The 25,385-nt window shown below is 31.1% G+C and overlaps 1 protein-coding gene across 2 annotated transcripts in view; it reads right to left on the bottom strand.

Moving 5' to 3' along the window:
• Nucleotides 1–22,450, bottom strand: part of LOC126882338 (uncharacterized) — a 380,011-nt gene extending 357,561 nt beyond the window's left edge. For both annotated transcript variants that reach the window (XM_050647236.1, XM_050647235.1), the window contains exon 1: nucleotides 19,681–22,450. In XM_050647236.1, coding sequence (XP_050503193.1) covers nucleotides 20,771–21,526 — 756 coding nt within the window. In that variant the 5' untranslated portion in view covers nucleotides 21,527–22,450 and the 3' untranslated portion in view covers nucleotides 19,681–20,770. The remainder of the gene's footprint in view (nucleotides 1–19,680) is intronic.
• Between the last annotated feature and the right edge of the window lie 2,935 nt (nucleotides 22,451–25,385).

The raw sequence follows: 25,385 nt of genomic DNA, 5'->3' as shown, positions 1-25,385 counted from the left end.
CGTATAATACAATATTAAATAATAAACTATATCCAAATGAATGAACGTTTAGTATCTATTAATGAGAATTTCCCTAGGCAGGTAAAGAAAGGATTAACAACTGTCGTCTGTAAATACAAAGTACGATTAAGATCGAGATGTGCCGAGCCTAAGTTGCAATACATGGCATCAATGCGGTGTCGTTCAGAGAACTAAATTTAATAATAAAATATGTGTACGTGCTGCCATCTATTCAAAGAACAGGGCCCGGATTACGTACACTCGATACGCATCGTATCCGCCATGTTTTCCCATAGCGCCTTACGGGAAAACATGGCGGATACGATGCGTATCGAGTGTACGTAATCCCTATGCTGTTAAACGTTAGTTTAAAAATTGGCCACCTATTTTGACCATAGCGTACTAATACCCCCTTAACGACGTGAAATCTCAGCGACAAAATTATGACAGGTCCGTCACGAAATTGTCTGGTAATAACAAATAAATAAAGATTATATTTAGTTGATATGGTGGATTAATTGTCTCGTGAAATAGTCTTGTCGGATACCATTCGAGAGAAAATTATTTCCGGCAAAATTTTCTCCTGGTTTCATTCAAGTTCGTTGCCTTTTGGTAATTTTCGCATATGAAATTTTGACAAAATCACTCGACTGACGTCTCGTGATTTAAGTCAAAATTTAATTCGCGAAAATTGCCAGGCAACAAACTTTCATACCAGTCAAAAATATTTCCGGCAAAATTTTCTCTCTTGTGATATTATATACGAAAATATTTTTGTTTTGTTTTTGTATCATGAATAATTTTACTTTTATTTAAGAAAAATGCACTTTTTTTAAATTACCAAAATGTACTATTTTTCCATTTCATAAAGAAAAATGCAGAGAGCGACTTTATTTTCGTCATAACTCAGTCAGTTTTTACGCAAAAAACTTTTTTGAAAGGATTTTTAATGAGCCTTAAAAAATGTATCTTAAGTTTTCCCATAAAATTGCACCACGTTCTAGTTATTTGACATTGAAAGTTCTCCATTTCGAAGTTCTTCGAAAATAACCATCCTTTAAAGAGCAATAACTTAGTCGTTATTGGGTTTACACAGGTATTTATGACGCGAGTCTCTTTGATTTTATTAGCTATAATTTTGTTCTTAAAATTTTCTAAAAAATTAAAATTTGAAAGTTATTCGTGAAAAACCGATATAAAACCTGAGTTTTTTCAATGAAAATGTATAGTTTCAATCGCTAGTAACTTGGAAAATATCAATTTTGCAAAAAAAAACTTTATAGAACAAAATTTACTCAGGATTGGTCACTATATCCATTTCGATAGTTATTTTGATTGAACAAAATTTTTATCCCCTAGATGGGGTTGTTTTCATCCCCAGAACGAAAGCCCGGTTCAGCATACGGTAGATTTTGAAGAAGAGGTTAAAGCGAGCTTAAATCCAAATTTTCGTTAAAATCGGTGTTGATTCTCAAAATTCCACGGTTTTCCAGTTTTTTACCGCTGTGAGTGATCTAATAGTAGTTTTAATGGAAATTGCCGTGCGTGGCCAAGTTATTTTGGGACAGTAAAACAATATTTAATTTTTTGAATTTTTTAACAAGATATCACGTTTTAACAAGTAATTTTAATGCTTGCTTTTATTTTTTGTACAAGAGAGTGAGGTATAGGGATGGCGGTTTTTGACAAAACACCGATTTTCGGTTATACCGTTTTTTTTTTGCTTACGGTTTAAGCTGGCGGTTATAACCGGCCAAAAAAACCGGTTTTTTCAAAAACCGGTTTTCGGTTTTTTTAATACAATAAGTTACAATGTTACATTTACAATGAACTTTAGTTTGCGATACTCCACTCGACTCGATACTCGATATCAATATGATCAAAATTAGTACTATCGAAAGAACATCAATATCAATATAAATAAAACACAACTTTTAATATAAAACTATTTTATTCTACTAATTATTATATTTATTTATTATTTTATTATTATTATATATTTATTGATTATTATTAAATATAATATAGCGTAAGGTTAACATATACATATTGCAATAATATACAATTTAACCCAACCATTTCAACTTATAAAAAATTTCCCAGGCTCTTTCAAATGGGATTTAAAAAAAAATAATATCAACATAAATATTTTACTTAAAAATAAAGTGGATAATGCAATTTATCTTTTATTTTTACTACCATTAAAAAAATTATCATGTATTTCTTTAAACACGTTTGTATATTTTTGTATAATAGGTACATTTTAACTAATTTAATACTTCCTGTATGGGTGTATCGTTTTAAAAACGTAGGGAAATCCTTGGAGATTCGTATTCGTAATCGGTAATTCGATATTCATAGTCAGAACATTATTTTTGGTAATCAGAAAAAGTCATTCACCCACTTTCAATCCATTTAATAGATGATGTTTTCATCTACTTCAACCAGATCATTTCTTATATAAATATTATGATTACAAATACCTTTTCAACGAAATATTATATAATAAAACTTAATTGTTTCTGGCTGATGTGAGTTTGCACTTTCAGTTTGCTTCTGTATTTATAAAATAAAATTTGAATTATGGTTTTGTTTGGAATAATTACTTGAGAATAATAATTATGATTGGGATCCAAAATAATACCTAACTTAATCCTAATCGCCGTAAGACCCTAATAACCGGTTTTGACTTTAACAAGAGAAAACCGGTTATAACCGGGACAAAAAAAAACCGGTAAAACCGGTTATTGCGAAGTAAAAAAACCGGTTTTCGGTTAAAACCGGTAGGTACATTTTAACTAATTTAATACTTCCTGTATGGGTGTATCGTTTTAAAAACGTAGGGAAATCCTTGGAGATTCGTATTCGTAATCGGTAATTCGATATTCATAGTCAGAACATTATTTTTGGTAATCAGAAAAAGTCATTCACCCACTTTCAAACCATTTAATAGATGATGTTTGCATCTACTTCAACCAGATCATTTCTTATATAAATATTATGATTACAAATACCTTTTCAACGAAATATTATATAATAAAACTTAATTGTTTCTGGCTGATGTGTGTTTGCACTTTCAGTTTGCTTCTGTATTTATAAAATAAAATTTGAATTATGGTTTTGTTTGGAATAATTACTTGAGAATAATAATTATGATTGGGATCCAAAATAATACCTAACTTAATCCTAATCGCCGTAAGACCCTAATAACCGGTTTTGACTTTAACAAGAGAAAACCGGTTATAACCGGGACAAAAAAACAACCGGTAAAACCGGTTATTGCGAAGTAAAAAAACCGGTTTTCGGTTAAAACCGGTAGGTTTTTCCCATCCCTAGTGAGGTATTCAGGTTACAAAACCAATGAGTTTTGTTATTAAAACCATTTATTTTTTTCACAAACAATATTTTTAAGAAAAACCAATTTTAATGTTTGGTGATGCCACTCATTGCTGTAATTACAGCTTCTAGGCATCATGGCATGTTCTGAATACAAGCATATGCGTTTTTTTTTTATATTTGGGTTATGATGCCATTCCTTAATAAGCGCTTTAATAAACTGGTGATATTATCTTTGTAACACTCACAGAAAACGAAACCGAAGAAGATCAAGAACCACATGAAGAAAGGCCATCTCCAAGGCGATGTCGGAAAGGAATTTAAGAGAAAAAGACTGTCACAATAGAAAGGAGTGGCTATTGGAAACGGAAACGCATAGAACGCTATAATAGCCCGATCAAAGGACACAAAATTTTTCGAAACCCTCCAAAAAAATAAAGGAAGGATGAAAATTTCGAAATAGGTAGTTGACATTGTCTATTATTATATAAAAAAAGTTTGCAATTCTACTCCCCTCCATTTTTAAAAAATTGGGAAATACGGGGTGAAAAATATTTTCTCGGGGTTAAAAAAATATCGATTTAAAATAAGTCTGGAATTGGATAAAATGACTTATTCTAAGCAACTTTTTTTCTATAAAGTTTTTTCACTAAGTCAATACTTTTCGAGTTATTTGCGAGTGAGTATGTTCATTTTTAACAAAAAAAAAAACATTTTTTTGGACGGTGTTTCGCAAATGACTCAAAAAGTAAGTATTTTATAAAAAAATATACACTTACAAAAATATAGCTTATAAGAAAGTGAAAAAAGTGGTGTATGCATGAAGCCTGCAGACCCAGTAGAAGCAGAGTTCTAGCTAATGAAAAGTAGGTTCCTATTCGTCAAATTCCAAATCAAATATTTCAACCTGAAATTACCAAAAAAAATGGAGACTTTTCGGGGAAAACTTATTATAACTTTTTTAAAGTGTTTAAAAAATGATTTAATTCTCTTTTTCAAAAAAAAAACTTCAAACATTAATAGTATGTGAGTTACGCTCAAAATATTGTTGGTCCCTTTTATTTTTTGGTAAAAATATCGCGAAATTCATCCCCTAATTAGCATCCCAAATAATATTATTCGTTACCGCTTTACAGTTAACTTTACTTATGTATTTTTTATATGATGTATAAGTTTCATTGGTTCAATGTGCACATTTTTGAAAAAAATTGGTTTAAAATAAACACTTTTTTTTAATTTTGAAAAAGATTCTTTTTTTTTCAAAATAACTTAAAAATTATTAGTAATACCAAAAATCTCAAAGAGTAATAAAATGTACGTTTTGCTTTTCTGAATATTTTGGATTTTTTGTTTGCTTGTTAGACAAAAATTGGTTATGCTATGGCTGTTAAAAATTGGCATAAACTCGTGATTAGTTACTCGTCCAAGCCATTTTAACTACAGCCTTTTCAAAACTAAGCAGTTTGAAACGATAAAATTTACAGATCATATAAAAAGAATACATAAGTAAAGTAACTTGTGAAGCGGTAACGATTAAATTTATTTGGGATGCTAATTAGGGGGTGATTTCGCGATTCGTTTTACCAAAAAATAAAAGGCGCCAACAATATTTTGAGCGTAACTGACTTACTTTTAATGTTAGAAGTTTTTAACCCGGCACCTGCCACGTGGCTTTGCAAGGCGCCAACTGCCACGTGGGGTGCTCCCAGCACCCCATAAAATTTTCTGTGATCTACTTGTTTAAAAAACAAAATAATGTGTTGAGTAACACAAGATTATAAAAAAAACATGTTTTATTAACTTATTAGCCACTAATATGTTATAAAAGTTAAAAATAAAATGAAAAATGTGTTATAAGCAAATTAGCAAGTACCAAGCCATAATAAATGAAGTCAAGTAAAATATCTAAAAAAATTAAGATTTCGTGACTAGAGAGTCTATATTAATAATTTAAATCAGTTATTTCAATAAAAAATGTAAATTTGACCTGTTTATCAAAAATACAAAAAAAATTTAAATCTTAAATTGCCAGATGATGACACCCCAATTCGACTTTAGAGCTACAAGTTCAGAATGACACTAAATAACCACTTCAAACACTAACACATCTATGCTATATAATATTATAGAAAGCTACTATGACGCACAGCTCGGTTAGCAAACTTGAAATACCAAATGTTGGAAAAAAACGTGTTATGGGGTGCTGGTAGCACCCCACGTGGAGGTGCCGGGTTAAAAACCAAAAATGAATCTCTTTTTAAGTACTTTAAAAAATTTTTAACGAGTTGTTCCCGAAAAGCGTTCCATTTTTTGGTTACTTCACGTTGAAATATTCGATTTGGAATTTGACGAAGACGAACCTACTTTTCATTAGCTATAACTTTCCTTCTACGACTTGGTCTATAGACTTCATGCATACACTATTTTTTTCATTTTTTTATAGGCTATATTCTTGCTAAAAATTTTTTTTTCAATAAGATACTTACTTTTTGAGTTATTTGCCAAAAACCGTCCACAATCATGTTTGTTTTTTTTTGTTAAAAATGAAAATATTCACTCGCAAATAACTCGAAAACTATTAGCTTAGAGAAAAAACTCTATACAACAGAAGTTGCTTAGGATTAATCATTTTATCCAATTCCGGACTTATTTTGAATGTATATTCTTCACCCACGAGAAGGGGTATTCCCCTCCATTTTTGTAAAATGGAGGGGATGTAGAATTGTTAACTTTTTCTTATATAATAATAGACAATTTTGGGTATATAAGTAATCAATAATTAATAAAAAAATGCTATGAAAAACCCTTGGATGAGAAAAGTGTGACCCTTTTCCTTATCGCAAAATGTTTATTAAGATTAATTTAACAAAAATTCACTTTGAAAAAAAAATGTTTAATATATCTATTCTTAATAAAAATGTCGGTCAGATTTAGATAACCTTAACTTAGATTACTAATTAGATAATTCAGGTAAGATATAGTATGTTAATATATGTATGAACTACTTACTTTGTTTCTCGCCGCATGGTCTTATCCTAAAGCCAATAAAAAAAAACTACCCATTCCCAAATTTTCATCCTTCCATTATTTTTTTTGGGGGGGTCAGATTGTTCTTTGATCGGGCTATAAAGCCAGTCTAGTAATACCGGGTGGTGAATCGTAAAACGGGCCATAGGCAACTCAATGTAAAATTCTAAACTGTTGAATTCCTGCTTTCCTAATTATTTTACATCAAAAATAATGAGAGAATATTTGTAGAGGATTGAAATCTGTATTAAAATCAAAAGTTAAAATTGTTCTACGAATTAAACGCATTCCAAAATTTTAAAAAATATAATACATTTGCCACAGTAAGTATGTGTGTAAAAGTTAGGCCACACGTTACTATTTAACTGACAGTGCTCACACAATTGACTAAATAAAAAACCTTTATTATTAATATTTTCTCCACAACTGAGGGTATCTTATCAACTGTATTATTTTTAAAAAATAAATGATAAAATAAAAATGACAGTTCAAGACACATTATTGCACTGTGTGTGGCCTAATTATGGGCAGAAAAACTGAAAAAGGTATTACATTTTTACAAAATTTCGGAATATGTTTAATTCGTAGAACAATTTTAACAGTGGTTTTCAATACAGATTTCAATCCTCTACAAATAGTTTCTAATGTCTGTTGATGTAAAATAATTAGGGAAGCAGGAATTCAACAGTTTAGAATTTTACATTGAGTTTCCGATGGCCCGTTTTCCAATTCACCACGCGGTATAATATAAAAATACATAAATATTTGTAGTGTCACTAACAATTTTTCCACCAACTGTAGGTAAACATTAATAATAAAAACATTCATTTATAACAATAAAAACGGCTTTTTTAAGAATTGATGTATTTGAGCGTTACTTGATGGAAATTTATTTTATCTAATAATTAGACAAATATGCAAATAAAAAAGTATGAAATATGCGCATAAATATGCAGTATTTTATGCAGAAATATGCATATTTATCTAGAAAATAATATTTGCATATTATGCATGTAATAAAAAATATTTACAATATTTTTTTATTTACAAAAATACTTACAATATTAAAAATATATAACATATACAATTATTTTAACATATTTATAAATATTATTTTGAATTGTGGTAACAATAGATTATCAAATGATTTCAAAATCTAATGAAAACTTATGGCTTCTATCTGAATACATATATTTGTAAATAGAAAAACTTCTTTCGACATCAACTGATGTAACTGGGGCATTTTTCAAATTTACTATAATAGATGGTTCTAAATTAAGTGGTTCGGAAAATGTCCCAGCTAGTACTTGAACCACTTCAGAAAGAACCTGGTAACCACTATTTCTTTCCGTGGTTACTTTAAATTTTTGAAAAATTTCCTTTCCAATAGCACCTTTAACGTTTTGACACAATGACTCAAATCATTTTATTAAAACTGTAATCTCTAACAATGATAATTTGGAGGATTCTAATTGAGTTATAGTTTTCTGGACAAAACTATAATTTGACTAATTTGATTAATTAATGCTTCTTGTAGAAACCGTGATATTGTTAGAGCGTTGGTTTTTTCCACTTGCTTACAGGAAATTAAATACGATTGTGGAAAGGTTTCATCGCTAAGTACACCAATCAATAAGTGCACAATGTATCTTCCTGACGAGTCAGTGGTCTCGTCCACACATAAAGTAATTATTACCTATTTCGGCTTTTATGTTGTGGATAACTGTGGAGTATAACAAATTGACATTATTTCTCTTTAGAGTTCGTTCACTGGGAAAGTTTTGTTTGCAATATTTTGTTAAAAAAGAACTAAAGTTTTCCTTAGATAATTTTGAAAGCGGTATATTAGAAGATACTAATGCACGACACAAGTCTTCGTTAACCCGGCATTGGTCGCTAGGTAGGTTGTTACGCGAGTGGTCGCGCGTGAAATTTTCTCTCACATATCCAACTTTTGCCTTTCTTTACAGAATTTTACAAAAAAGATAAGGTTTCATCAACGATAAAGCCATTTGCTTTACAAAGACACGACATTTTTCTGTTTTATTATTATTATCTTTATACAGGGTGTCCCAAAAGTAGTGGAACGGTCGAATATCTCGCGAACGAAACATCGGATCAAAAAACTGAAAAATACGTCTTCAATCATTTTCAAAAATCTATCCCATGACCCCAAACACCAACCCCCACTACACCCCCTGGAGGTGGGGTGGAGGGTAACTTTAAAATCTCAAATGGAAACCCCTAGGTTTTCTTGCAGATTTAGATTCGTTACGTAAAAGTAAGCAACTTTTATTCAAGACATTTTTTCGAACTGTGGATAGATGGCGCTATAATTGAGAAAAACTATTTATCCTGATACCATAGATAAATTATAGAAACGGTCTAATATCTCGAGAAATACACTTCCAAATGAGAAAGCAAAAAAAAGGTTTTTAATACTTTTCGAAAACCTATCGAATAACGCTAAACATGACCTTCCAACCCACCCCCTGGAGGTGGGGTGGGGGATAACTTTAAAATCTTAAATAGCAACCCCCACTTTTTATTACAGTTTCGGATTCGTCATGAAAAACTAAGCAACATTTATTCGAAACATTTTTTAGAATTGTTGATAGATGGCGCTTTAATTGGAAAATACGATTTATTAGCGCCATCTATCAGCAATTTTAAAAAATGTTTCGAATAAATGTAGCTTAATTTTTCATGACGAATTCAAATCTGCAATAAAAAGTGGGGGTTGCTATTTAAGATTTTAAATTTACCCCCACCCCACCTCCAGGGGGTGGGTTGGAGGGTCATTTTTGGTGTTTATCGATAGGTTTTCGAAAAATATTAAAAACCTGTTTTTTTGGTTTCTCATTTGAAAGTGTATTTCTCGAGATACTAGACCGTTTCTATAATTTACCTATGGTATCAGGATAAATCGTTTTTCTCAATTATAGCGCCATCTATCCACAGTTCGAAAAAATGTCTTGAATAAAAGTTGCTTACTTTTATGTAACGAATCCAAATCTGCAAGAAAATCTAGGGGTTTCCATTTGAGATTTTAAAGTTACCCCCAACCCCACCTCCAGGGGGTGTAGTGGGGGTTGGTGTTTGGTGTCATTGGATAGATTTCTGAAAATGATTGAACACGTATTTTTCAGTTTTTCGATCCGGTGTTTAGTTCGCGAAATATTCGACCGTTCCACTACTTTTGGGACACCCTATATAAAATGTGACTATTGATGCCGCCAATATTTAACATTGAAAAATATATGGTAAGTGAACGGTTTCACCCCTATTCAGCGGTCCCCATAAGCGCGGTCCCCGATTGAGCGGTCTCAATACAGCGGTCCCCGTTTCAGCGGTACCCCGATTCAGCGGTGCCCGATTCAGCGGTCCCCATAAACGCGGTCCCCAATAGAGCGGTTCCAATAAGAAAATAATAATATGACAATGATAAGTAATTAGTTTTATTGTAGAATATTATTTTAACCTATTCTTGTTTGAAAATATACAGGTAATATCTAAGTATCTGGTATATACCTCAGTTAATAGGGAAAAAATTATCGATTTCACGTAAAAATGTTCTACAGGGTTTTCAAAGTTTTAAACGGTAGATGAGGGATAACTGACGATAATTTCGTGAAGACGTACAGCTGATTTTGCTTTTTTTTTTAAATAATTGTAAAGAATGCAAAAGCAGTTTTTTGACTATAAAACGTTTCTTGTACATTTTAGAGAAAAATGTTTCAAATAAATGTAGATCTTAAAAAGTTCTTTAATTTGGTGGTAAGCATATTGTAATATATAAACAATTGACCGAGATAATTGCAAAAAACCCTCATTTTTGCAGTAAATTATAAATATTAATAACTTTATTTTTTGCACAATGACGTAAAATTTATTAAATTATGTCAATTAATGAGTTATTTAAGTGTTCTAAATTTCAACCAGATCGACCAAATAGTTTATAAGTTATTCAATTTGTTTATCCCAGAGAGCAATTGTTTATACAACAACTGTTCTGCCCTACAGTGACTCTGTGAGATATTTAGCAGATTGCAGTCGATTATTTGAGACTTTGATTTTAAGACGTATTAAAATTTTTTAACATTTTATTGAAATTGTTATTAAAAAAACTGTTTGAAAAAGACCTGACTTTTTAGCTTATAAACAATTAGAATAACTTAGATATTTTTTATGTTCCGTGCTTGCATGTAGGCTCAATGAAAAGCTGATGAAAAAATGCATATAAAAAAGAAAAAATAATTTTTTATGACAAACAGAAATCAAGTTAGCATTTATTTTTTAATAAATCATATTTCCGTTGTTCATAAAAACTAAGAGCTGAAAATTGAACAGATTGTATATGAGAATCTACATTTTATGATCCAGTTTATGAACTGCCTATGCAGTGAAATAATAAAAAGTTGTGACCCTTTAAAATGATGGAAAATCATGGAAAAATTAATTGATTACATTTTTTTTAATTATTGAATTTTACAATTATTTCGTAAGAATTCTGTAAATTTTATTAAATAAAGTATATTCTTAAGATAAATATATAATAAAAAATACACATTAAAAAAGAAAAAAATAGTTTTATATGACCAGTAGAAATCAAGTTAACATTTGTTTTTTAATAAATCATATTTCAATTGTTTACAAATATTAATAGGTGAAAATTGAAAAGATTTTATATAAGAATCTACATTTTATAATCCAATTTATGGATTGTATATGCAGTGAAATAATAAAAAGTAAGGACCCTTTAAAATAATGGAAAATCCCTGAAAAGTAAATTGATTACATTTATTATAAAAGTTATTGAATTTTACAATTATTATTATTTTGTAAGTCGCTTACACACGTAAAAACATGTGTAGTTCATATGCTGTCAAAGTCAAAGGTGACTTGACAATTTATTTTCGGTATAGTGTGGACTAACTGGACTAATCAATAATTGTGTTCGCATATGGAAACCGTGAAATAAAGTTAACGCTGTGGCATTTTTTTTTAGTGCCTTTTTTACATTTTGTCACTCTAACTATAAACAGTCGTTTTAAGTGCAATAAACCGGTGTAATTAGGAACTTTAAAAATGGGGCGTAGAAAAAGCTCTTTTTGAGTAGCGGTTTTAAAAAAATGGATTTTACTCACTGTTTTCTTGGTGCGGAAAATGTGATTTTCCGCATGCTAGTAGAAAAAATATTTTTTTTTACTTCTAACAAATTGATTTGATAAACAAGCTCTCCCTCTTTCGATAGGTACCCGCAGAATCATCCTAAGTAAATTGGTTTATGTAGAATAATGTTATAAATATTTAGCCTCTAGGATAAACTGTTACAATTTTACAAAAACTATTGCATGAATTAATCTAAAAACTTTTTTGCAAATTATTTACTATATTACCCTACTTTTTATGCAATTGCAAAGCATAGGGTGATTTTGGGACAATTTATTGTATATTTTATAAAATTCATTTTTTATTGTTAAAACTACTGTCCCCAAGAGGGTCCTGTTTTTACTCATTTTCCTGAACGATGCCTCTCAAACGGCATGCTGCAGAACCAAACGCCGCTAAAACGGGTCGGTGGAATCGAGAACCGCCGAAACGGGGACTGCTGAAATGGGTACCGCTGAACCGGGGACTGCTGAAAAGGGTCGGTGGAATCGAGAACCGCTGAAACGGGGACTGTTAAAATGGGGTCTTACCAAGTGAACATCTACAACTAACCCGTGAAACAGAATATAGGATTTTCATATCATCGACCACATCCACGGCGCCTTTTATTACATAATAAAATGATATTATTGTAGGTTTCAAGGGGAAAACTAAAATTAATTTTTATACACAGTTGGTAACGCCGGTGGTCGCTTGATGAGAGAATCTCTCACATGAAGCGCACTGACTCAACAATATGGTGATACTAAGTAAACTGAGTCACTATCTGAGCGGACGAGTATATTAGATTGTCGAGGGAGGATAGTTAGGAGACTAGAAGGAACAACAGCGCATAAAATTTCCCAGAAAAAAAGTTGTGCGCAATTTTCTGAAACCGTGAGAGAAAATCTCATATAGCGACCACTGGCGGGTTAAAAGTTTCTTGTTCGGTTGCTTTTTTGGAACTTGACTGAAAGCCAGGTCAATTAGATAAAATGTTTCGCGGTTCTGACATGGTGATCTATTTGAATTGTTTTTTCAGATGAAATCTAAAAAAGAATATAAATAACCTATAGTTGTACCCATTTTTAAAATCTAATATTGTCGAAATAAACTAAAAATGAACCGTTTTTGCATAACAATTAAAATATTTAAATTAAATCAAATAAAAATCGGTGAAGTAATCTTGAAAATGTCAAAAAATGACTGCAAGAAGGAAGAACCCCCAAATATTTACAAGAGGCTCTTGGTCTTTTCTGTTTACATTTAAAGAAAAAATACTGTGAGCATAAATTAAAATCACGTAATTAATAATTAAGTCCAATAAATGATATGTTTTTGTTTTTAGCAAAATGAAAGCAAACTATGCTATTGTCAGAAAAAAAAATGTTAGCGACCTTTCAGTAGACTATTGAATGATTTGAATTTTAAATAAATATCCTATTGTTTATGGCAAGGAGTGTAAAAAATGCTTGAAAAAAGAAAAAATACATCGATTTATTGCGAACTAGCCTTGTGTCGGTATATTTCTTAAACATAATCTACAAATTTAAATTCTTTGTTTGTACATTTTTAAAATAAAATAAAATATAATACATATGTACTTACGGTTTTACCACAACATGAGCAATAAACTTTATAGTCTAGTAAAATAAAATTACACTACATGTAAATCAAAATGTAAATTCGTACAGGTTGAAACAAATTTTATATCAAAGTTTAGGTGGGTGCAAAAAATATTTTCAAGAAAGTATCCAAATCATACAAGGGGATCATTGTTTAAATAATTAAAAAGGGGTCATTTTTGCAAAAAAAAAATACCATTTTAACTGCTGAGGTCATTCAATTACTAATGAAGGTCTATAGGATTGTTTTATGTAAAGCTGAAGGGTAAATCTTTCGTATAAAACTTACTAAATTAAATTTGACCCCCTATTTATTTAAATAATCATATGTAAATCTTTAAAAACAAATTTGCAAAAAATTATTTTTAGCGTTTTAAATAAGCACTATAAAATAACTTATTTTACGGCAGAAGTTGCAGTATGTTATTAGTATTAAACAAAAAAAAATTGGTCCAAAAATATTTAATATTTTTAAGATATTGAATTTGTTTACTAAATGTTACTCTATTTTCAATTGCAAAAACGCGGTTGTTGCCAAAGAAATATTCACCTGTATTAAATCTTATTATTTTTATTTTTATGTATATTTTCGACAAATGTATTGATAAATTCAAAAAACCATTAAACTTCCCCCTAAAATGGCATTTGAAAATTATTCAAATTTGTTAATAATTTGTTTTTTTAATAACGTCGCGGGAATTAAATATTTTGAAACGCCGTTTCGATAATTGGATTTCTGGGAATTTTTCACTAATTAACAAATTTTTTTGTCCTTTTTTCCTCTTCTTTTTTTTCTTGGAGTTACATTACTACGGACCCTTTTAGGGTTAAGTTTCATTAAGAATGTTAAATCTCTAAGTTGTAGATTCTAGACCTAAAAATATTAAGATTGATCTGAAATTACTTAAATAAAATGTGGCTACTTACTGAGTTACAGGGTGTTTTATTTAAAAATTAAAAAATTATTTTTACCAAGTACTTTCAAACTATTTGACGTATCCTTATCATACTTGACAGAAAGTGTGGGTACTATACAGTCTACTAAATTGTGATAAATAAAAGTTTCTAGTTACTACCAGAGGCGTACGACAGGGGATAGTTAATGGTTGATCCTTCCCAAATTCTACGCCACTGAGGGAATTACTATTTTAGCGAAATTTTTCGATTCTCCAATACTTTCTATGTAAATAATATACTCTTTAGTGGTAACGATTAAGTCATTAGTTTTCGAGATATTGGACGTTAAAAATGAAACGGCATAGTTATTTTGATTCATCCATTCATTCATTTTAAACTTCCAATATCTCTCAAACTGATGACTTTATCGATACCAATAAAGTTATTTACATACAAGGTATTACAGAATCGAAAAATTTCGCTAAAATAGTAATTCACTCAGTGGCGTAGAATTTGGGAAGGGTCAATCATTCACTATCCCCTGTCGTACGCCTCTGGCACTAGCTAGAAACGTTTATTACTCACAATTTAGTGGGGTGTATAATAGCCACATTTTCTGCCAAGTATAATAAGGACACGTCAAATAGTTTTAACGTACTTGGTAACAATAATTTTTAAATTTTTAAATAAACCACCCTGTAACTCAGTAAGTAGCCACATTTTATTTAAGAGATTTTGGTTCAATCTTAAAATTTTTAGGTCTAGAATCTACAACTCAGAGATTCGACATTCTTAATAAAATTTAACCCTAAAAGGGCCCGTAGTAATATAACTCCAAGAAAAAAAAAGAAGAAAAAACGACAAAAAAAAATTTGTTAATTAGTAAAAAATTCCCAGGAGCCCAATTATAGAAACGGTATTTCAAAATACTTAATCCCCGCGACGTTATTAAAAAAAAAACAAATTATAAACAAATTTGAATAATTTTCAAATGCCATTTTAGAGGGGAGTTTAATTGAAATTTGAATTTATCAATACATTTATCGAAAATATATATAAAAATAAAAATAATGAGATCGTAAGCAGGTGAATATTTCTTTGGAAACAACCGCGTTTTGGCAATTAAATATATAGTAACATTTAATAATTAAACTCAATATTTCAAAAAATATTAAATATTTTTTGACCAATTTTTTTTTGCTTAATACTGGTAACATAGCGCAACTTAGTCTGTAAAATAAGATATTTTGTAGCGCTTATTTAAAACGCTAAAAATAATTTTTGCAAAATTTGTTTTTAAAGTTTTATATACAATTATTTAAATAAATAGGGGGTCAAATTTAATTTAGTAAGTCTTATGTAAAAGACTTACTCTTCAACTTTGCAGAAAAAATCCCGCAGACCTTCATTAATAAGTTAGTTACCTCAGCACTTAAAAAAGTATTTTTTTTGCAAAAATGACCCTTTTTTAATTATTTAAACAATGATCCCGTTGTATGATTTGGATACTTTCTTGAAAATATCTTTTGTACTCACCTAAACTTTGATATAAAATTTGTTTTAACCTGTACGAATTTACATTTTGACTTTTTTTTTATTTTAATAGGCCATTATCCATATCCATAGCTTTGTAAGGTTTTATCCAAGTTGAAACATTGCTTATTTTCGGCATTTTCAAAGCACAATAATTATTCACAATTAGAAATACACGTTGTTTACGCCTCCAATTTTACAACAAAAGTGAAGCCAAGTGAAACTGACCGTCAAAATAAAAATTTTTACCTAAGGCCGATGCCACATTATGCGTTTTGAACGGATGCGGTGAAAACGCATCCGTTTCCAACGCAACCGGACCGACTTGTCACACTATGCGTTTAGTCTGGTGCAGGTAGTAAGCGCGTACCGATGACTCAAAACGCATCCGCTTCCAACGCAACCGGACCGATCTGTCACACTATGCGTTTTCACCGGATGCGTCGGAAACGCATCCGGTCAAAACGCATAATGTGGCATCGGCCTAATAGAGACATAAACTGGCAAATACAAACCCTTAATTCCAGGACAAAACGTGACAAAACTATAAGCCGCTGTCTTTTATTAGTTACTATACCAAGAATTTGAATATCAAGTGATTATAAAACAAAATTAAATATTGGCATTTTCATCTGTAAGTTTGAATAAAAAAATATACAGTGAGCACGTAAAAGTTGGAATAAATTCATTTCCTTGAGAATGGACAATTTTGGAAAAAAATCCTGAAACAGGTCAATTTTTATTTTTAAATTACGACTTTTTGGCATATATATTATACTAGTGACGTCACCCATCTGGGCGTTATGACGTCATCGATGATTTTTTTAAATTAGAATAGGGGTTGTGTGATAGCTCATTTGAAAGGTAATTAAATTCTCTATTCAGTAATATAAACATTAACATAAATATTTATACAAGGTGTACAAAAAAAACTTTTGAATTAAATTTGTTGACATAAGAAGAAGAATGTGTGTAATTTATTTAATTCAAAATACATTTTACTGCTAACAGAAAACAGGAAAAAAATGTTTATTCGGCAAATAAATATTGTTTTTTGCTTAAATTAAATATTAAACAGCCATCCACCAGTCCCGTGACAATTTGAACATTTAATTTAAGCGAAAAGCCATGATTATTTTTCAAATAAACATTTTTTTCTGTTTTCTGAAAGCAGTAAAATGTATTTCGAAATAAATAAATTACTTACATTCTTCTTTTTATGCCAACAAATTTAATCAAAAAAAATTTTTTTTGGACACCCTGTATAAATAATTATGTTAATGTTTATATTACTGAATAGAAAATTGAGTAACCTTTCAAATGAGCTAGCACACGACCCCCATTCTCTTTTAAAAAAATCATCGATGACGTCATCACGCCCAGACGTGTGACGTCACTAGTAAGATGTATATGCCAAAAAGTCGTAATTTAAAAATAAAAATTGACCTATTTCGGGATTTTTTTCCAAAATCGTCCATTCTCGAGAAAATGAATTTATTCCAACCTTTACGTGCTCACTGTATAGTTAACACCAAATTTTAAATTATATGCACTTTATGCTTACTTTTATAAAAATATGCAAAATTTGACATTTTTGCAAGTCTACTAATAATAAAACCCCGAAAACTTTTGTTTTGAATATTTCCACAAAATTTATTAAAAATGAATGTCACTGCACCTACTTCGGCAGAGTGCCTTTCTCAAGTGATGGCGTTTACAATAAAAATAGGGGTCTACACTTTAAAGTCTCTAACTGAATAGCTGTTTGTATCAAGATGTTCATTTAGAATTTTATCTGTATTTTTTAACTTAATTTCCACACATTGTAAGAAATATAGCTTAAGGTGGAATCTGGAAGGTGAAATTCGTACGTAGATTCTGTTTTTCTATTAACCCTACGTTAGTCGCGCGGTTATTCCTGACGGGCTTAGTCGCGCGGTCTACTATTTTAGACCAATAGTTTTTTGTCGTATAATACCGGATTTTGACAAAATTAACAAAGTAATGGTTAATAGCATGTTTATTTATATCTATACTTTAAAATTAGAGATGTATTGTTCCTTGGCTTTCGTCATTTTGGCAGTGGCAAAATTAAAAACGAGGTCATGATTTTTTGGGTCTTTAATCGCAATTAAATGAAAATGGTCACAAAAATAAGCTCAATTTAGTAAAAAACACAAATATTTTTTATCTTTGAACTTATAAAATGACCAATAGTGATAAATAAAGAATATAACAAAAAAGTAAACAAATAACAAAACTATCAAATTGTAAAATTGGCACAAATTTAGTCCGTCAAACATTCAGTGCAAATATCCCTGAGATGATCATTGCATCAAAATTTGTCACATCTTTGACATGACGTTCTTGTTGACTTATTGCAAATTCTTGTACAACCACAAACTCGTCCCACGTAATTTGTTTTAATATTAGGGGGAGGGGTACGACTACTTGAACTCCGAGCAGTACGCGAGCTCGTCGTCTAAGTTCTCTTAGCAGGGAAGGTATTGGGATTTGAATAGTTCCCATGCTAAGTTTTCAATGAAGTCGCTTCTTGAAACTTTTTCATTTATGGTATTACCAGAAAACGGCAGTTCTCGCCAGTGGCGCACACCTACACCCCCTACACGCGACACTATATATACACGAAATTTTCGATTTTCTAAATCTGACTGAATTGAAAATTGGGCCAACTCTCATCTTAAAGTTCAGGAGAAGACTCACCCATTCATATGTCAACCATCCATTTTGGTCCAAGGGTGTGGATTTTACGGCCCTTCCTATTTAGGGTCTGTTTTTCGTTCTCGTCCCCAAAACTCCCAAAAACTTCAAAAATTTAACTCCGACCTTTGCCGCTTCTAATGGTACTGATCAACGCATGTGATTTTGAAAATCGGTTATACCGTTCAAAAGTTACCGAGTTCAGAAATACGAGTCAATTTTTATTTAAAAAAGGGAAAATGTTTGTGGATATGTATGTATGTATGTATGTATGTATGTATGTATGTATGTATGTATGTATGTATGTATGTATGTATGTATGTATGTATGTATGTATGTATGTATGTATGTATGTATGTATGTATGTATGTATGTATGTATGTATGTATGTATGTATGTATGTATGTATGTATGTATGTATGTATGTATGTATGTATGTATGTATGTATGTATGTATGTATGTATGTATGTATGTATTGGTGTGATCTTGATTATTGATATGAGATAATATTCTTATTTGTCATTTAATTTAATCAATGCATTAATAATAATTTAATTAATTAACCAGATCACATATCAATATGTTTTCAATCTCAAGGCGAATTATAAAATTAATTACTTACTTACGTGGTTTCTCAGTATTTCTCAATGGTTCCTAATCGGGATAGGAAAGAAAAGAGTAAAATAATACACACATATGGGTTACAATTATAATCAAAATATTGTTTATTTTATTTAAATGGCAATCACTGCTTAATATGTGCTAGATCTTATTATTCTTAAACATAACATTTACAAATGGGAATCTTATTTCCTTTTGGTTTCCAATTGAAAGTTTTTATTAACATTTAACTATTAGGATTTATTAGCAACAATTCTATTTAAGTTTGATGAAGCTTTTCTGATATTATTGACTATGTTCTTCAATTTATAATGTGGTATTTAATACGAAAAACCCATACATTCATGTCCAAACAAATGATACTGACCTTTTTCTGGTGAACTGAGAATGTCTTCACACAAAACCCGTTTCCTGCTATCCTTGGCTGCGATCAAAACCTCGTCCTGGCTTTCAGTAATGTTCTCCTTTGAAGATTAGCTCGTATAGCTCTCGTTCCTGCTTCTGTCGTGATGCTGTGTTCTACCTTTTTCGAAACTGCAATCAGCTACCGGGACACTCTTGGCTCAAGGAGGTTCTTTACTCTCAACCTGGCCTACCTCTCGTTCCACGATAGATCTCCACACTCACGGAACTCCACCGGCTTTCTCACTCTCCGTACACTACCGTCTACTACTGGACTTCACTTCTCGACAGCTCAAAACATTCTGATCTATCTTCATCATTCATTCCCCTACTTTCTAAATATCCCTTCCAGATTCACAAATCAACCTTCCACCACCAACTCTCATTCGCAGTCTTCCTCAAAACCAATTTTTAATCTTTCTAAATATGCTTAATGGATTTCCAAAAAAAATAGTTAATTCCCATTCTAAAATTACTTTCTACTATTTACAAAATTTAATGACCTATTATCTACTTCAACTGAGTCTTATTTAGCATAGGCTAATGATCGAACCTTCCGCGAACAACGATAATGACCTATTATCGATTTCACTTGAGTTTTATTTAGCATAGGCTAATGATCGAACCTTCCGCGAACAACGATAATGGTACGCGCCATTCACTTTGTTTATTCTAAGCGCATTGTCCCGAGTTTCGTTTAATCACTTCTTAAAATTAAATATAACAATTTGTTGTATACAGGTTGTTCTAAATTTATATGCCCGTGGTTGAGAAAATTGAAAATATTTTATATTAAATTGAATTCTGTTTATAATTATCAAAATTTAATTTTCATATCAAATAGAAATATAACAAATCCCCGCCTTGTATTCGATAAAATTTATCTGCATTTTTAAATAAATTTTCTCGAGGTAAAACCAACTCCCTGTATATTTCCTTACTTTAATCTAAGTCTTATACCCCTTCTTCTTGTATTACTCTAATTAGTCCCACCTGTAGAGTAATTGTTTCCTTATTTTCAGTGTCCTCATCCTGTGTTAGAGTGTCGGCTATTATGTTGTCTTTCCCTTTTTCCCATTTCAATCTTCTGTCTTTTTCCTCAGATTTTTCACATACTTTTACCGTGCATTCTGCATCCTCGTTTTCATATGCCTCCTCTTCAAATGCCACTGTTTCGATCATATCTTTTTCGCTTTCATTTGTTAGCTTTATTTCTTCTTCTCCTGAGCTCATCTCTTCTTTTGAGGAATCCCAGTTTTCTTTTGCTTTTGATACTCTCAATTTTTCTTCTTCTGGGCTCAACTCTTCTTTTGAGGAGCCACAGGTTTCATTTTCTTTTGTTTTTCTGACTTTTTCTCCCTTTTCTTCTTTGTCCTTGCTTCGTTGCCAAATTCATTTCCACTGTTTGTTCTTTACCTGATTCGTCCGTATTTTGTTTCTCCTGTTCCTTGTCCTGTTATTCTTCTTTTTCTTCTGTTAGATTCATCGTATTATTTTTAAACTCTATCACTACATGTTTTTCTGCCAATTCGTCAACTCCTACTATCATGTCATGTGACATGTTTGGCATTATTACACATTGTAGTGCATACATCTTCTTACCCAGTCGTACCATTACTCGTATGCCTTCATTTATAGTTGCCAATGTCCGTTTGTTTGAGCCCACTAAATTTACCCTAGGTATTTTGTAAATTAAATTTGTTAAGTTAACTTCTTCTTTTAGGCTATTTATGAACGGCACTGGGTGTAATCTTCTTACATCCCCGCCAAACCTTATCTTCACGTCATCTGTGCTATGTATAACCATTTCTCTTCTTTCTCCTACATTTTGTTGCGTCCGGTTTTCGGTGACTTGTTTTTCTATTTCTGTGATTCTTTTTTCCACTTCTTCTCTGTCTACTTGAATAGCATTTTTCAACTTATTTTTCAAATTTTCTATTTCCTTTTTCTGGCAATTCGTTATTTCCTTTATTTTGCTTTTGATTTCTTTTTGATTGTCATCCAGTTTTTGTTGTATTTCATCCATTTTCTGTTCCATTCTTTGTGAATGGAGTTGCATCATTTGTAATAATTTATCTATTCCTGATAATTCTTGCTGTTCTGATGCCATGATTGTCGTGTCTAAAATATCTTCTTGGTCTGAATTATTCTCTTGATTTGAATGTTCTTTTTGTTTTTTGTTGTCTTTGCTTTGGCTTCTTGTCACAGACATTTGTTTTCAAGAAGTACTGTCCCCGCCAAATATGAAATTTTACTAGTATGTTACCAAGACGACTTTTTCTCACCCAAATATTATAAATTGTCAATAAATATATCAAATGTAAATATCGTAAAAATAAAATATTAAATCAGTTATGTAAAATTTGTACCTAAAGAGATCTAAAATTTTATGTTATCAAATGTAAGTATCTCACTTTTTACCACAGGCATATAAATTTTCAAATACCGGCTTTACTCTTTCTATCCTTCAAATTTGCCACTAGAAATACTTTACAATGCTTTCCACGTTGGACGACAGTTGATGTGATCTTGATTATTGATATGAGATAATATTCTTATTTGTCATTTAATTTAATCAATGCATTAATAATAATTTAATTAATTAACCAGATCACATATCAATATGTTTTCAATCTCAGGGCGAATTATAAAATTAATTACTTACTTACGTGGTTTCTCAGTATTTCTCAATGGTTCCTATTTGGGATAGGAAAGAAAAGAGTAAAATAATACACACATATGGGTTACAATTATAATCAAAATATTGTTTATTTTATTTAAATGGCAATCACTGCTTAATATGTGCTAGATCTTATTATTCTTACACATAACATTTACAAATGGGAATCTTATTTCCTTTTGGTTTCCAATTGAAAGTTTTTATTAACATTTAACTATTAGGATTTATTAGCAACAATTCTATTTAAGTTTGATGAAGCTTTTCTGATATTATTGATTATGTTCTTCAATTTATAATGTGGTATTTAATACGAAAAACCCATACATTCATGTCCAAACAAATGAGACTGACCTTTTTCTGGTGAACTGAGAATGTCTTCACACAAAACCCGTTTCCTGCTATCCTTGGCTGCGATCAAAACCTCCTCCTGGCTTTCAGTAATGTTCTCCTTTGAAGATTAGCTCGTATAGCTCTCGTTCCTGCTTCTGTCGTGATGCTGTGTTCTACCTTTTTCGAAACTGCAATCAGCTACCGGGACACTCTTGGCTCAAGGAGGTTCTTTACTCTCAACCTGGCCTACCTCTCGTTCCACGATAGATCTCCACACTCACGGAACTCCACCGGCTTTCTCACTCTCCGTACACTACCGTCTACTACTGGACTTCACTTCTCGACAGCTCAAAACATTCTGATCTATCTTTATCATTCATTCCCCTACTTTCTAAATATCCCTTCCAGATTCACAAATCAACCTTCCACCACCAACTCTCATTCGCAGTCTTCCTCAAAACCAATTTTTAATCTTTCTAAATATGCTTAATGGATTTCCAAAAAAAATAGTTAATTCCCATTCTAAAATTACTTTCTACTATTTACAAAATTTAATGACCTATTATCTACTTCAACTGAGTCTTATTTAGCATAGGCTAATGATCGAACCTTCCGCGAACAACGATAATGACCTATTATCGATTTCACTTGAGTTTTATTTAGCATAGGCTAATGATCGAACCTTCCGCGAACAACGATAATGGTACGCGCCATTCACTTTGTTTATTCTAAGCGCATTGTCCCGAGTTTCGTTTAATCACTTCTTAAAATTAAATATAACAATTTGTTGTATACAGGTTGTTCTAAATTTATATGCCCGTGGTTGAGAAAATTGAAAATATTTTATATTAAATTGAATTCTGTTTATAATTATCAAAATTTAATTTTCATATCAAATAGAAATATAACAGTATGTATGTATGTATGTATGTATGTATGTATGTATGTATGTATGTATGTATGTATGTATGTATGTATGTATGTATGTATGTATGTATGTATGTATGTATGTATGTATGTATGTATGTATGTACGTATGTATGTATATATGTATGTATGTGTGTGAAAAAGTTAAACCGATGTAAATTATTTTTTCTGTGTTTGAAGAGGGGGTGAGGGCCAATTCAAAACCGGTGTAGTTTGTGAGTTTTGACTACCTATAAGCCAGCTATAGGACTTGGTAAGGAAAAGAACGGCAAATTTTTTGGCGGTATATATCTTCGGTTCAAGAAGAGACAAGAGAACAGTAAATGCACCAAATCAATAGCGTTGAGTTAAGCTTTCAAATGGTGTCTAAGCTGTTAGGATCAGACATACGCATGGCTCAGTATAGCCGGAAAACTGAAAAACTAAACTTTGAGGATTTTGGTTTTTCGACAATTACTCAAAATTTCAACCTACGAATTACGCCAATAACTGAGCGTTTGTAGAAGGACTCTAGACGAATCTAACGGTGTATACCTTATATCCGGGAAAATTCGAATTTTTAAGCTATAGGCTTCATAAGTATGATCAAATCTATTTCTTATAGAAAAAACGGTTTTTCAAGCTCAATAATTCCTGTAATAGCTTCAGTCATCATACTTGACCTTAGATGCATAATATACTACCTGCCAATACGTTTCAACTCATGTTTAGTGAACAAAATCGGTTAAGCCGTTTAGAAGTTATTAAGCTACAAATGTATAATCCAATTAACGATTATTACCTAAATGGTTTATGTAGTTGTAGTGGTTACGACGATAATTTGATCTGGCAACGGGCAATCCGAGTTCATTTACCGGCCATCCCAATATTTTTTCAATCTATTTCGAATATAAAAAAAATAGTGTACATTCGATGAACACTGGATCATTTGGGAGATAATGCGACAAAGGCGACCATTGATAAAGCTTAACGTGTAATCGAGAAACATTGCATTCAACTTTATATATTTAATTTATAAATAACTTTGGAAAACTCCTGATACAAGAATAAAAAACCGTTTAACGCCGTAAAAATGAGTGGCGCATAAAATATTCCAGCTACAAAAGATCTGATATGAATATTACGTGGCGCGGAAATGTATTTTCGTATTGATGCAAAACAAAATTCTAGTTTAATTTTAAAATATTTTTTCATAATATTCGGTTGTCGAATGTTGTCGTTGATATAAGCAAGTTCCTGTTTCAATTTGGGATTTTTAAATATTTTTTTTTTGCTTCTCGAATGGCTTCGGAAATATCATCAAATTCTGACATAACTAATTCTATTTCATTGCAGTGTTCAAAGTAAAAAAAAACTTGCTTCGAGCCAGGTTCCCCACCTTGTAATTACTAGTTTAGGTGGCAAAGGGACACCGGGAAGTCTTTCTTTATATATTTGCACCCTCAACGGAGCCTTTACAAAAACTTTTTTCATAAAATTTATAAAATTATTTACCAACGGAAAGAGATTTCTAATTTCTTCAGCAATTCTATTTACCCCGTGGGCTACACAAGTGCAATGAATTAAATTAGGATAAAAAATCTTTAAACTTACAGCAGCTTTTAACATATATGCCGCAGCACCTGAAAGCATTAAAACTATTTTATTCACTGGTATAGGGTTGGGTAAAAAGAGGTTTGTTAAACTATCTTGTATAAATCGACTTATTGTTAAATTGTTTGTTTTTTCCAATTCTTTAACGGCAACTAAATAAGGTTTTCTAGCAAAGTTTTCGTTCAAAATTCCAATCATTAAATTAGCTATATACCTGCCGCATACATCTGTCGTTTCATCCACGATAATATACAAAAAATTGCCCTCTAATTCCCGCTTCATTTTTGAAATATATTCCACATAACATTTTTCCACAGTATGTTTTCTCAATGTACTCTCGTTCGGTAAGGATTTATTAAGATATTTTTCGAAAAAGCATTTAAAACTAGGGTTATTAACTTTATATAGAGGAATCTTGGATGCAATCATCATCTGGCATAAATCAAATTTAAATGCGTCTTCCTCCTTTTTTTTGAACTGCTTAAACTATCCCGCAGAGATATTTGGGCTAACTTAGAGGAATTTAATTTTTCCAAATTAG

Source organism: Diabrotica virgifera, chromosome 3 (assembly GCF_917563875.1).
Source record: "Diabrotica virgifera virgifera chromosome 3, PGI_DIABVI_V3a".
Taxonomy (NCBI): domain Eukaryota; kingdom Metazoa; phylum Arthropoda; class Insecta; order Coleoptera; family Chrysomelidae; genus Diabrotica; species Diabrotica virgifera.
The sequence above is the reverse complement of the archived record's forward strand: the minus strand, read 5'-3'. Positions and strand labels throughout refer to the sequence as shown.